This window comes from Muscardinus avellanarius (genome assembly GCF_963383645.1).
Source record: "Muscardinus avellanarius genome assembly, chromosome: 1".
NCBI classification, from domain to species: domain Eukaryota; kingdom Metazoa; phylum Chordata; class Mammalia; order Rodentia; family Gliridae; genus Muscardinus; species Muscardinus avellanarius.
The window spans coordinates 162,953,498-162,965,944 of record NC_137786.1 but is presented as its reverse complement, the minus strand read 5'-3'; the positions used below and the strand labels follow the sequence as shown (position 1 = coordinate 162,965,944).

General features: G+C 36.2%; 1 protein-coding gene across 2 annotated transcripts in view; it reads left to right on the top strand.

Moving 5' to 3' along the window:
• Positions 1-1,528: 1,528 nt before the first annotated feature.
• TYR (tyrosinase) overlaps positions 1,529-12,447 on the top strand; it is a gene marked incomplete at both ends in the record, with an annotated part of 93,726 nt that continues 82,807 nt past the window's right edge. For both annotated transcript variants that reach the window (XM_080695998.1, XM_080695997.1), the window contains one exon: positions 1,529-2,347. In XM_080695998.1, the coding sequence (XP_080552124.1) occupies positions 1,529-2,347 (819 nt within the window). The remainder of the gene's footprint in view (positions 2,348-12,447) is intronic.

Genomic DNA, 12,447 nt, shown 5'->3' with positions numbered 1-12,447 from the left:
TTGGTCCCAAATTTAACTACTTATAGTGCAAGGGGCCTATGTAAAACTAATGCTTACAGTGGACAAAACATAGTCCCCACCTATACACAGCTTCCTCAGCTGTTGTTTCTGTTCTCCGTTATCATTCTAATTTATGCCCACCCTTTGAAGTTTTACTCAAGAGACTCTTCCTTAATAACCCCTTTACACTATTAGACAAAACTTTGCAATCTTTTCTAACATCCTCTGCTGTTTTTTTCAAGTATGTGAGACCTAAGAAAAGGAAACAAAAGGGACTTTGGGTAAGTGAAAAGAGAGACCAGTAGAATCATAGAAGGGTATTTTGGAAGGGATGAATGGGAGAGGAGAAGGAGGCTTGATGAAAGAAACAGTTCAAATAATGCTATGTTCTTATATGAAGGTATCACTACTTATCTCATTAACATGTATGATGGGGGAGGGAAATCACAGGGTGAGATCCAGAGAGAAACACACCAAATGCTATGTTTATATGACTTAGAACCTCACTATGATGTATAATTACAATGCACCAATGAAACATATTTAGAAAATATAACAATGTAAACAACTGAATTATACCTAATAAAAGATCTATCATTATTTCTTTCACTGAATTTCTATTTCTCTAGTTCATTATATAAGAAACTCCTGAAAAAATTGAGATGATCAAAAAGACTTACTGAGTCAATATATTATTTTTATTTGTTCACTCACTAAGTTAAGAATATTTTTGGAAGAATCACATAGCAAAAATTTAAATAAAACTCTGATACCTAGAATTTATGGGTACAACAATATGACTACAGCATGAAAGGGAGAGATATCTGTTAAGTATTTTTCTAGAAAAGTTCTCATTATGAAGCAGACCACCAAGTTATCACGGTGATCTGCCCTCAATAGTAGTCAGAAAATTATAAAATATAATCAGGAAAAAGTATAAGAAATCTATTTATTCTTCTCATACTTAGTTTCAAATAAATGAGATGACATGTAACCATATATAAGAAATAATCTCTGGGCTCTAAAGAAAATCTCTCTGTCAAAGTGAGTTCTATAAATCTCACAGTCCATTTTTCAATTTCTGGAAAACAATAGTCTTGTGTCCATAATTCAGAATGCATACTGACTTTGATTAATAGGAGAAGCATTCCTGACATCACTTCTCATTTGCAAATTCAAATCATCGTTCATTTTATAGTCAATTAACTAGGTTTGCGTAGGTCCAGCATTATTACTACAAAACATTATTATAGTCATCATAAGAATTAAATTTGAATGGCTATTAACATTTCTCACTATAATGTAGATCAATCCCACCATGGGACATGTGCCAACTCTAGAGAAAGGTTAGTCATGTGCTTTTCAGAAGATGAAAGCTTAAGATAAAAACCGAGAGCATTTGGTATTGGGGGTGGGAGTGGAGTTATATAGGTCTTAGCCAAGACATGTGATAGTCATTGTAGGGGAAGAAGAAATCTGTGGCTCCAATTAACCAGCTGAAGCTGATCTTGTAAGGACTGGAGGAAAAATGTTCCTGGCTGTTCTGTATAGCCTGCTGTGGGGTTTCCAGATCTCTGCTGGCCATTTCCCCCGAGCATGTGCCTCCTCAGAGAGCCTTCTGGGGAAGGAGTGCTGCCCACCATGGAGGGGTGATGGAAGTCCCTGTGGCCAGCTTTCAGGCAGAGGTTCCTGTCAGGATGTCCTTCTCTCCAATGCACCACGTGGGCCTCAGTTCCCCTTCACAGGTGTGGATGACCGGGAGTCTTGGCCCTCCGTCTTTTATAATAGGACCTGCCAGTGCTCTGATAACTTCATGGGATTCAACTGTGGGTATTGCAGGTTTGGATTTTGGGGACCAAACTGCACAGAGAAGCGACTTGTGGTGAGAAGAAACATCTTTGATCTGAGCATCCCCGAAAAGGATAAATTTCTTGCCTACCTCACTTTAGCGAAGCATACTATCAGCCCAGACTATGTCATCCCCACGGGCACCTATGGCCAAATGAATAACGGATCGACACCCATGTTTACTGATGTCAACATTTATGACCTCTTTGTCTGGATGCATTACTATGTGTCCAGGGACACACTGCTCGGAGGAACTGAAATCTGGAGAGACATCGATTTTGCCCATGAAGCCCCAGGTTTCCTGCCTTGGCATAGACTCTTCTTGTTATTGTGGGAACTAGAAATTCGAGAGCTGACAGGGGATGAGAACTTCACTATTCCGTACTGGGACTGGCGAGATGCAGAGAAGTGTGATGTTTGCACTGATGAGTATATGGGGGGTCGTCACCCTGAAGACCCTAACCTGCTCAGCCCAGCTTCCTTCTTCTCTTCTTGGCAGGTAAGATGTGCTGGATGTACAGTGTGAGAGAAGAAAGGAACTTTAGCATTTACTTTTCAGTTTTTATTTTGTGGTATTGGGAATTTTATATACTTTTATTGGCACATTTTATTCTCACGCCATAATGTAGTTCAGAGTGATAGTGACATACATGCACACCGCACTTGGTGAGCTCCCCCTGCCTCTCTCCCCAATCCCTCCCCTTCTCATACATGATATTGAGGTTGTCATATATACATAACATCAGTGGAGGTGTTTTATTCATTAATTTTCCCTCCCCAACCACCACCCTCCCCTAAACTACCTCACTCCACTGGATTTCTCTTCTAATATCTAAAGTGTCTCTTGATTCCCAATTGGAATATTTATGGATATTATATATGGATCCCTAGCATCCATATATAAGAGAAAACATATGACCCTTCATTTTCTATTTCTGCCTAATCTCACTTAATGTGAAATTCTTTGAGTTCACCCATTTCCCTGCAAATGACACAATTTTGCTCTTTATTGCTGAGTAGAATCCCAGTTTGTGTATATTCCATAATTTAATAAATAATTTATTTGTTGATGGGCACCTAAATTGGTACTAGGGATTGAATCCAAGGGTATTCTACCTCTGCACTGTACTCCAATCCTATTTCTTTTTTTTTTTAATTTTGAAACAGGTCTCACTAAGTTGCTGAGGGCTTCAGAAAATTGCTGAGGCTTACCTCAAATTTGTGAGCCTACTGTCTTAGCCTCTCAAGTACTGAGATTACAGGAAGGTGCCAAAATCCCTAGCCTAGCAATTACTTCTTTAAGAAGGTCTTCGTAAACACCCCCCATGAAATACTAACCAATGTAGAAAAGGTCCTGTTAGGAGCTCTCAATGTGCCTTGTATTTCATTTATAGTTAACTTCACAGCTGTGATTACATAGATTTTTGTTATTGTTTATCAAATATCTATCTCCTCCATTAGGTTTCTAAGTTCCAAAAAAACCCGAGCTCATGTGTATATGCACACCCCGGCGGGGAATGGGGATCAAACTCAGGGATGCTTACTTCTGAGTTACCCCCAACTCTGTTTTATTTTCTATTTTGAAACAGGGTCTCACTACGTTACTGAATGCTACTAGTCTTGAACCTGCAGTCCTATGTTTCAGCCTCTCAAGTATTGCTGTTAAAGTTGTATGCCACCCATTTAGCTGTACAGAATACTTAGTTCACCATTGCATTTATCAGAAACTTGAATGGTTCTTGGCATATAATTATGGCTCAAAAAGCACTTGTAAATGAATGAATGAACACAAAATTAGGTGAATAAATATATTACCTAGGTAGACAAAATGATAACAAAATTATCTTTTACAATAAAGTCCAGAGGATGTGGAAATTATAATTACAAATTTCTGGTCCAGTGTCACACTTATTAGTCAAAATTTTCATGGAAGGGTGCTGGGAAGACACTACTTACTAAATATCTATGGTGGTTATTATCATAGAAATGTTTGATAAACACTCATTGGATCAAATCTTTATTTCATTAACTTATAAGGATCCTGAAAATTAAATAGGTAAATAATGAAAACAGCTACTATTTGTTGAGCATTTTGCACATGTGAAACTCTGTTGCAAGAGTTTTTGTGCATGAACTAATTTAATATCAACCCGTCCCCATTTTAAAGGTATATTATTATTAGGAGATGTGTTTAAAAGCACGCAGCTGGTAAAGAGCAAAGCTGATGTTTGTTCTTAGCTAGTCTGGATTCATGATCACTCCACATTATTTTCAATGGTGTGATTGCTATGCTTTCTTGAGCCAAAGGATTCAGCCCACTCTGTTTCACATTTTTTATTGGACTGCAGAATAAATTAGCTTTCCCCCAAATTCTTTAAAACTTTAGAAAGAACACGAAAGTTGTTGCTTTCAACTTAAATCCCTATTTCTCCTGTTTGAATTTTTTTTTTTTTTTTTTTTACTGTGGATTAGAGGCCACAGGCAACCTGAGAAATATGTGCTTAATTATCTATTACTTAAAATAAATGAAGAGGGAAGAAATGCTTTTCAGCCTGTCTTCCAAAAATTCCTAATGTAGTACTTCTGGCTAGCAAAACTTTATGTTATTAAACCAGGCATGGTGACACATCCTTGAATCCCAGTATTTGGGAGGCAGAGACAGGACTATTACAGGTTCTCATCCAGTAAGGAAAATCTCATGAGGACCTCAGCAACCTAGTGAGACCCTGTTGCAAAATAAAATAGAGTTAGGGATGTAGCTCAGAGGTAGAATGCCTCTGGCTTCAATTTCCAGTACCATACACATACGGACACACACACACACACACACACACACACACACACACATGCACACACACCTTTATAGAATTAAATCCATTATTTTAATGAGGTGAAAAGAATCTTGCTTTCACTGCCTTAAATTTTGCAATTTTGAAATGCAAATTATCCTGCTTCCTGTGCCCATACACTTTTGAAATAGACCCTATTGAAGGTCACTGAAAAATGGCCACTAATTTCTAGTGTCATTAATTGCCATTGATGTCAGCTATTTACCAAGAGTAATGATTATATTTGTTTAGTAAAAACTGGAAAAATGTTTGTGTGTGTGTGTGTGTGTGTGGTACTGGGGATAGAACCCAGAGGCTTTCTACCTCCAGGATATACTCCCAGACCTATTTTATATTTTATTTGGAAACAGGGTCTCACTAAGTTGCTGAGAACTTCACCAAGTAGCTGAGGCTGGCTTCGAACCTGTGCGATCCTCCTGTCTCAGCCTCCCAAGCACAGGGATTACAAGTGTGCGCCACCACGCCCGGCTTGGAAAAATGTGTTTTAAAAGTAATTTTCATAAGTCTCCAGACTTCCTACCTTAATCTATTAAGTTCCAAATTTTCAATTTTGTGAATATTTCAATGAAATTGATACAGGTGCATTAAAACAAGTTGGAAACCATACTCTAGGGTCTATATATTATTTTCTCAGTTAGTACTGTCATACTATAATTATTATAGCATAATTCTATTATAATTATTATTTAATTTATTATATATGTCATATTTAAGCTTTATATGTGCTCTGCATCTGGGACAGTGGGACAAAATGGGTTAATCTATAAAAATGCAATACTCTGATCTACTTCTCACATTCTCTGTTACTCTTTAAAATACTGTCAGAATTGGATATGAGATTTTCAGTCAGTTACGACGCTTCTTCTTAACTATGTGGCTTCACTTAACCCAGAAAAAATGAGGTGTTACCTAAATTTACTTTAAAAATTACATGTGCATTGAATTTTAGGAGAGAGACATAAATTGATACTTAATTAGATGAATTCTATGCCAGAGGATATCCAGAATTATATTTAGGTTTTTTCCCAAATCATTTCTTTGATGATTGAACTGATTTTTTTATCCTTTTTTCTCTATATAATGATGGCCAATTTTATTACTTTCCAAAGAAAACTTATTGGGTATAGTGGGTAAGGATTGGAGTGAAATTGCTACAATATTATCTTCAGCCTTGTATGATTAAAAAGCTTTTTAGGTGAAATTAGAAATCAGAGTAGAGAAAGACCATCAAAAAAAAAGCCAGCCAATGATAGTTTAAAACAGGAAGGAGGCTAAGTAAATGGACATTTGCTCTCCACCAACTGTGTGTGGTGTCAAGAAAAAATCAGCTGCAGAAGTGGACAGTCAGATGCAACTCAGGTCTGCTATTTCCATTCAATCAGACAAACTCTCTAGCTTCAAAGTCTTTCAAAAATTCATATCAATATTTATACTGGTTTACCTAAGTAATCTTAAGCCCCAAATTTTTAAAAAAGTTTAATATGTGCATTGTAATTGTACATCACAATGAGGTTTAACGTAATAGAAACATACAAGCACACAACTATTGGTGAGTTTCCTTCTGGATCCCATCCCGCTTCTTCTCCTTCCCTTACATATTATTGAAATTGGTATTGATAACTTCACATATTTACATAGCATTATTTGAACTGCTTCTTTTATTTTCTTTTTGATAATTTTACTGATGCATTATATTTTCACATCATAATATAGTTTATAGTGTTAGTGATACACAACACACTGTACCTCGGGGGCTTCCTGGCTCCTCCCCGCCGCCTCTTCCCAATACAGTGTATTGAGATTGTTCATTGTTATCTCATGTACAAACAAAATGTCAATAGAAGCGATTTCTTTATTGATTCTCCCACAACCCCACTTTCCCCTAGACCACCTCCCTCTCCCCACTGGAATTACTCCTTCCTTCCTTCCTTCCTTCCTTCCTTCCTTCCTTCCTTCCTTCCTTCTCTTCCTTTCTTCCTTTCTTTCTTTTTTGTTTGCAGTAATGGGGATCAAACCTAGCTAAATTTCATCTCTGAGTTACATCCCTATCCCATTTTATTTTTAACTTGAAACAAGATCTCCCTAAATTACTGAGACTGCTCTTGAATCTGTCTAGCCTCTTAAATATTGGGATTACAGGTGTACACTGCCATGCCAGGCAGAACTGTTTCTTTTTTAAACAATTCTGTAGGCTTTACACATCTAATTTCTTACCAACAATTCAGGTTTAGGTAGTTTGTTGTGAAGTTGAGAGAGAGAGAGAGAGAGAGAGAGAGAGAGAGAGAGAGAGAGAGAGAGAAGAATTCTTTCTTTCTGTCTTTTTTTTTTTTTTTTTTTGCAGTTCTGGAAGTGGAACCCAGGGTCATTCTACCTCTGAGCTACATCTCCAGCCCTATTTTTTATTCTTTATTTTGAAACAGGGTCTCACTGAGTTTCAAAGTTGCAAAGGGCCTCACTAAGTAGCTGAGGCTGCTTGTGAATCGTGATCCTCCTGTCTCAGCCTCCCAAATGCTGGAATTACAAGCGTGTGCCACCAAGCACAGCTCGAGTGTGTGTATTTTTAAAACCTTCTTTCTAAATGCAACCCGTGCTAAGAATCAGTGATTTAATTAATGTGGAGACTTTTTGTCTTCCTTTACTTTCACTTTATAAAAGCATAGGTTATTTAATAGATATATCATTAATCTGAATGCTTTTGCCTAAATTGAACATTCAAATTAAAAATGAAACTATTTTGTATGAGATGAGATCAAATAGTTTCAGGCTACACTAGTTCATTAATAGGATCTGAATTAGCCAGGCTGACAGCCTCTTTCATACAAAGTTTCTTTTTGTTGGTGTTAGATACCTTCTTAATGACATACAAATGGAGGTTCTTGAGATTAGGTAGTATTTATTAACTCTGAGCTGCAGCCTTACAGTGGTGTCCAGGATAGTGCCCACATCTGATAAAACATAGAAGGCCTAAAGTGGTAGAATGATTTGTCCAAGGTCGCAGATCTAAGGATGAAAAGGCAGGAGCTCCAATTCCATTGCTATGTAAGTCAACCATTTTGGTCCATTTTAGCCCAGAGGCCATTGCGTAATTTGATATATAGTCATTTTTACCCTTTTAAAATTTATGTTCCCCACATAACATGAGAAGGCACAATGATGTCGCCCTGCTAATTCATATTATAATAAAAACATCCCATTAGACTTTTACTGATCCACCTCCCTTACTCAGAATTGATACCTTCCCCTTTGTAGAGGCCTCCCCTTTCAGAGGTTTATACCATAGTCTGTAGCTAGCTCTCCAGGACACAATGAAAACCACTGAGCCTGTCTGTATCCAGCAGACTGTCAAATGCTACAAGATGGAGGATTTATGTACATATTTTTGTACACAAAGAATCCAAGAATGTAATGTATACATGTAAAGGGCATTATAAAATGCATGTTGAGTTGAACAAAATTTTTAATTCAAGAAATATTAGCTCTAGGGCTGATACAGAAAAGAAATGAAACTCTTCGTGGATGGATTTTTAGGACCTTTCACACTTTATATACTTTATCCTCAAAGCCAAGGACACAACGGTACTAATAATAGCCACTTAATTAAAGTCTGAAAAAAATGGCATTTTTTGTGGTTTTCTCTGGTCATCTATATAAATTCTGTGTATATGGTTGAAAAAATCAGAATAAAATTAAGATCATAACACATCTCAGTGTTATATAATGTTGTTTATATAATGATATTCGTAATATCAATATACCAATTTCATAGAAGCCTAGCAGAGTTCTATGAAATTGAACCCTGCTAGGCTTCTGTGAAGAGGATAATACATTAAAAATCAGATAATTAATGAACATTTTCTTAGAAAGCTTGTATTCATAATTTATGTTTTTGGTTTGGTCATTTGTTTGCTTAATACCAGAATCTTTTTTAATAGAAGCATTTTTTCATCTAGTAGAATAGTCTGTTTTTTTCTAGAACAAGTGTGTTTAATAATAACATATAAGTGCAAAATACCTATGCTCAACACAATTAGATTCAATATTAGGCAACCAACCGATAAGCTAGCTGTAAAAAGAAAAGGTATATTAGGGAGAGCGATTAGGAAGAATCAAAGTAAAGAAAAAAAACGTTGCCTGGATGATAGACATGAGGGAACCATGGTCAGGGAATTCACTCATCAGGTGCAATCACATCACATGGAAGCAAACAGTGGGAAGGAAAAAAGTCACATTTCAGCAGAAAGTCATGGGTTTTGGGTAACCATGGCAACAGCACAGTGAAATAACAGCTTCTCTCTTTTCTTTATGAAAAAAATTCTGTGGAATGTCATATGGTTTACATTTTTTTTTCAGATAAACCTCTAATGCCATAACAGAATTTTTCCTCCTGAAATCTTTAAACCTAAATTGATAGTTTATTTCCATTTTTTAAATTTTATAAGAACACTAGCTAGGTTCACCTTCTGCATTGACATCTGTTTCTTCTTTTTTTCTTTTGAATTGGGACATTTGATTTTCCTTTAGTATATGTAATAAATCAGCAGTATTGAAATAGAGAAAGAGCAAAATCATTTCCAGAAGACCTGGGCTCAAATTTAGCCTCTGCTATCTTACAGATAATATTAGATATATTATTTAAAAATTTTGACATTCCAGTTTCTGCAACAGAAAAAAATGGGGTGTGATTATCACTTTATATTTGTTTTCTGTTAATAAGAGGATTAAATAGAATCTAAAGCAGTATAATAGAATGTATGTAATCTTTTGAATCACATAATCATCAATTTAAGTAGACTTTAGTAACTTACTTAGCTAAAAGACTCTGAATTACTTCTAAGACATTTTTGTTTATAAAGTTAAAATAATATAGCTTAATAGTCTTACTCTAAAGTGATTCCATGAAATCTGCTGATGTAAAATGACTTCTTTAGTATCTGGCATATTGTTTGTGTTCCATACATGCAAAATATTACATTTTTAAAATTATATATCAGAGCTGGGTGTGGTGGCGCATGCTTGTAATTCCAGCCTTTGGCAGGCTGAGACAGGAGGATCCGAGTTCATGGACAGCCTCAGCTACTTCTTAATGAGGCCCTTTGCAACTCAGTGGGACCCTGTTTCAAAAAAAGAAAAAAAAAAAAAAAGAAAGAAAGAATAAAAACTAGACCTGGGGGTGTAGCTTGGAGGTAGAATGTCCCCTGGGTTCCATCCCTAGTACTGCTAAAACAAAAGAAAACAAAACAAAAAACAACACAATAAATAAACAAAAAAAATAAAATTATATGTCAATGTTAGTGTGTGTGTAGGGAACACTAGGGATTGAATCAAAGGCATTCTACCTCTGAGCCACACCTCCATCCCTATTTTATTTTTTATTGTGGAACATGGTCTCTCTCTAAGTTGTTGAGGGTCTTGCTAAGTTCCTGAGGCTGCCCTCCAAACTGCAATCCTTCTGTCTCAGCCTCCCAAGTACTGGTATTGCAGACATGTACACCATGCCAGGTTCAAAGTTAGTTATTAAAACAATGACTATTCAGTGTTATAGACCCAGAGTTAAGATTATTTGGTGGCCTGCCCAACAGTATTCTATTCAATCATAATTATAATACTTGTCACTATTTCTTAATACATTTGGTACTATACTAAGTGTTTGTAGATGTTAGATTATTTGATCTTTAGTATAAAGTTGTTATAATCCTCATTTACATATGAAAAACTCGATAAAGAGCTTACGTGGTTTGTTCAAGGTTATGCAGTTAGTAAAGTCAATAATGTACCATATCTTTCTGACTATAGTCTCCAAAATCATAGCCACAATACTACAATTTGTCCTAGCCTGCCTCTTCTGGATCAAATACAAAGGCAATGACTTGGAGTTAAATTTCCAAATCATTTCTGCCAAGGTAGATTTCCTTCTTGTTACTAATACCTCCAGTCACTGCAGTACTTTGTTACCTGGCGGTTGGCATTTCAGCCAAAGCATTCCATTCAACCTCTCTAATTTAAGGAGGCTGCTGTAGGAGCCTTTAGGCAAAAGGAACTTTTGAAAATGTCCTGAGGTTTATTGTTCAAACAGAAATAAAAATGCTTTTGTCTATGCACCTCCCATGGTTCCTAGCTAATCATCATTATAAAGACTTCCAACACATTACATTTGGTGCAAAAGCTAGGTGAGTTTTATTCAGCCATTCCTCAGCCATCAACTGAAAAAAAAATGTAGAAAAAGGTAGGAAAAAATGTAGAGGATCTGACTCTGAACATCATATGACAGCAAGACAAGTCACCCAACACTTCTAGTTCTCAATTATAGGTAGATAAAAGGATTGAGGAATGCTGTGAAGCATGAATGAAACTGAAAACTGCCATTTATGGAGCCAGGAACTATTTGCTGAATAGCTCTTTTTCATACATTTTATCATAGTACAGTGGAGAAAATTGAGACTTATCTAAAAAGGACATGCTTATCGCCACACTATTAGTAAACAGCAGAACAGAAGCCTGCATGTAGCTGAGTCTGGAGCCTGGTTGTTTGCTACCACACGGAACTTCAACTCACAAGTTCTACCTTAGTGACCAAAATCAAAGTAGCTTCTCTAAAAGTCTCTCATCTAACAGAGAAACAGCCATCCCTGGGGCATCGCTGGCTCTGTTCTTTTTGCTGATTATTTATTTTGCTTTTACATGCTTATAGATTGCAAGCCCACTGGGGAAGGAAACCAGTAGGATAGCCTTGATTATGTGCAAATATGATACAAACAGTTGAACAGGAAAGATTAAACTTTTAATATAGCATTTCATAAGCCTTGCCAACTGTTGTTCACAAGTCCGTCCGTCCTTCCTTCCTTCCTTCCTTCCTTCCTTCCTTCCTTCCTTCCTCCCACCTTCCTAACTTCCTTTCTTTCTTTTTTATATTGCTGGGAATTGAACCCAGGCCTTCTACTTATGAACTACACCCCCAGCCCCATTTCTTTTTAAAATTTGAAACCGCTAAAACTGGCCTTGAACCTACAATCTTCCTTTCTCTGCCTCCCACATACTAGGATTACATACAGTGCCACATGACTGGTTCTATTGTCCATAAAATTATTAAACACAGCATGGAGCTTCAAAAGCTACCAGCCTTCTGATTTAGCTTTAGTTTTCTCATCAATAGAAATTAAATCATAAAAATCTATAGTTTACATATGTGAATTTCAGTTTAAAAATATATAGAAAGATGTCCTCCATAGCTTAGGTTTAATGCATGTTTAGGAAAAGATGATATATCACCAGAAATATATTCTAAAGCAAATTTAGTACCAATAATAGAAGTAGGAAAATTCGGTTTTTGTAGACTCATTAATACATGTATGGCTTTGTAGATTCATTAGCTCATTCATTGATTTTGATCATTCACTCAGCAAACATTTCTTGAGACTCCACAAAGGCTTACACCCTATTCTGTCATTTAAAGTTCAATGAATGAACAATAAAAAAATTTAGTCTCATGAAGATTCTACTTTGGTAGGGGAGGTGATAATCGTTTTTTTACTGAGGCAAACTAAAATGGATAAATCTGAGGCTGAATAAAGAATAGATGTGATCTTAAGCATGTATCTTGTGCTTAGAATTTCTATCTCACTATTTTATTTGTTATTTCATGATGTTTTAATAATTTTAATTAATTATTTAATTGTGGCATTGAAAATTGACCCCAGGAGCATTCTACTACCTCCAACGTACACCCCCAAACCTATTTTACTTTTATTTGGAA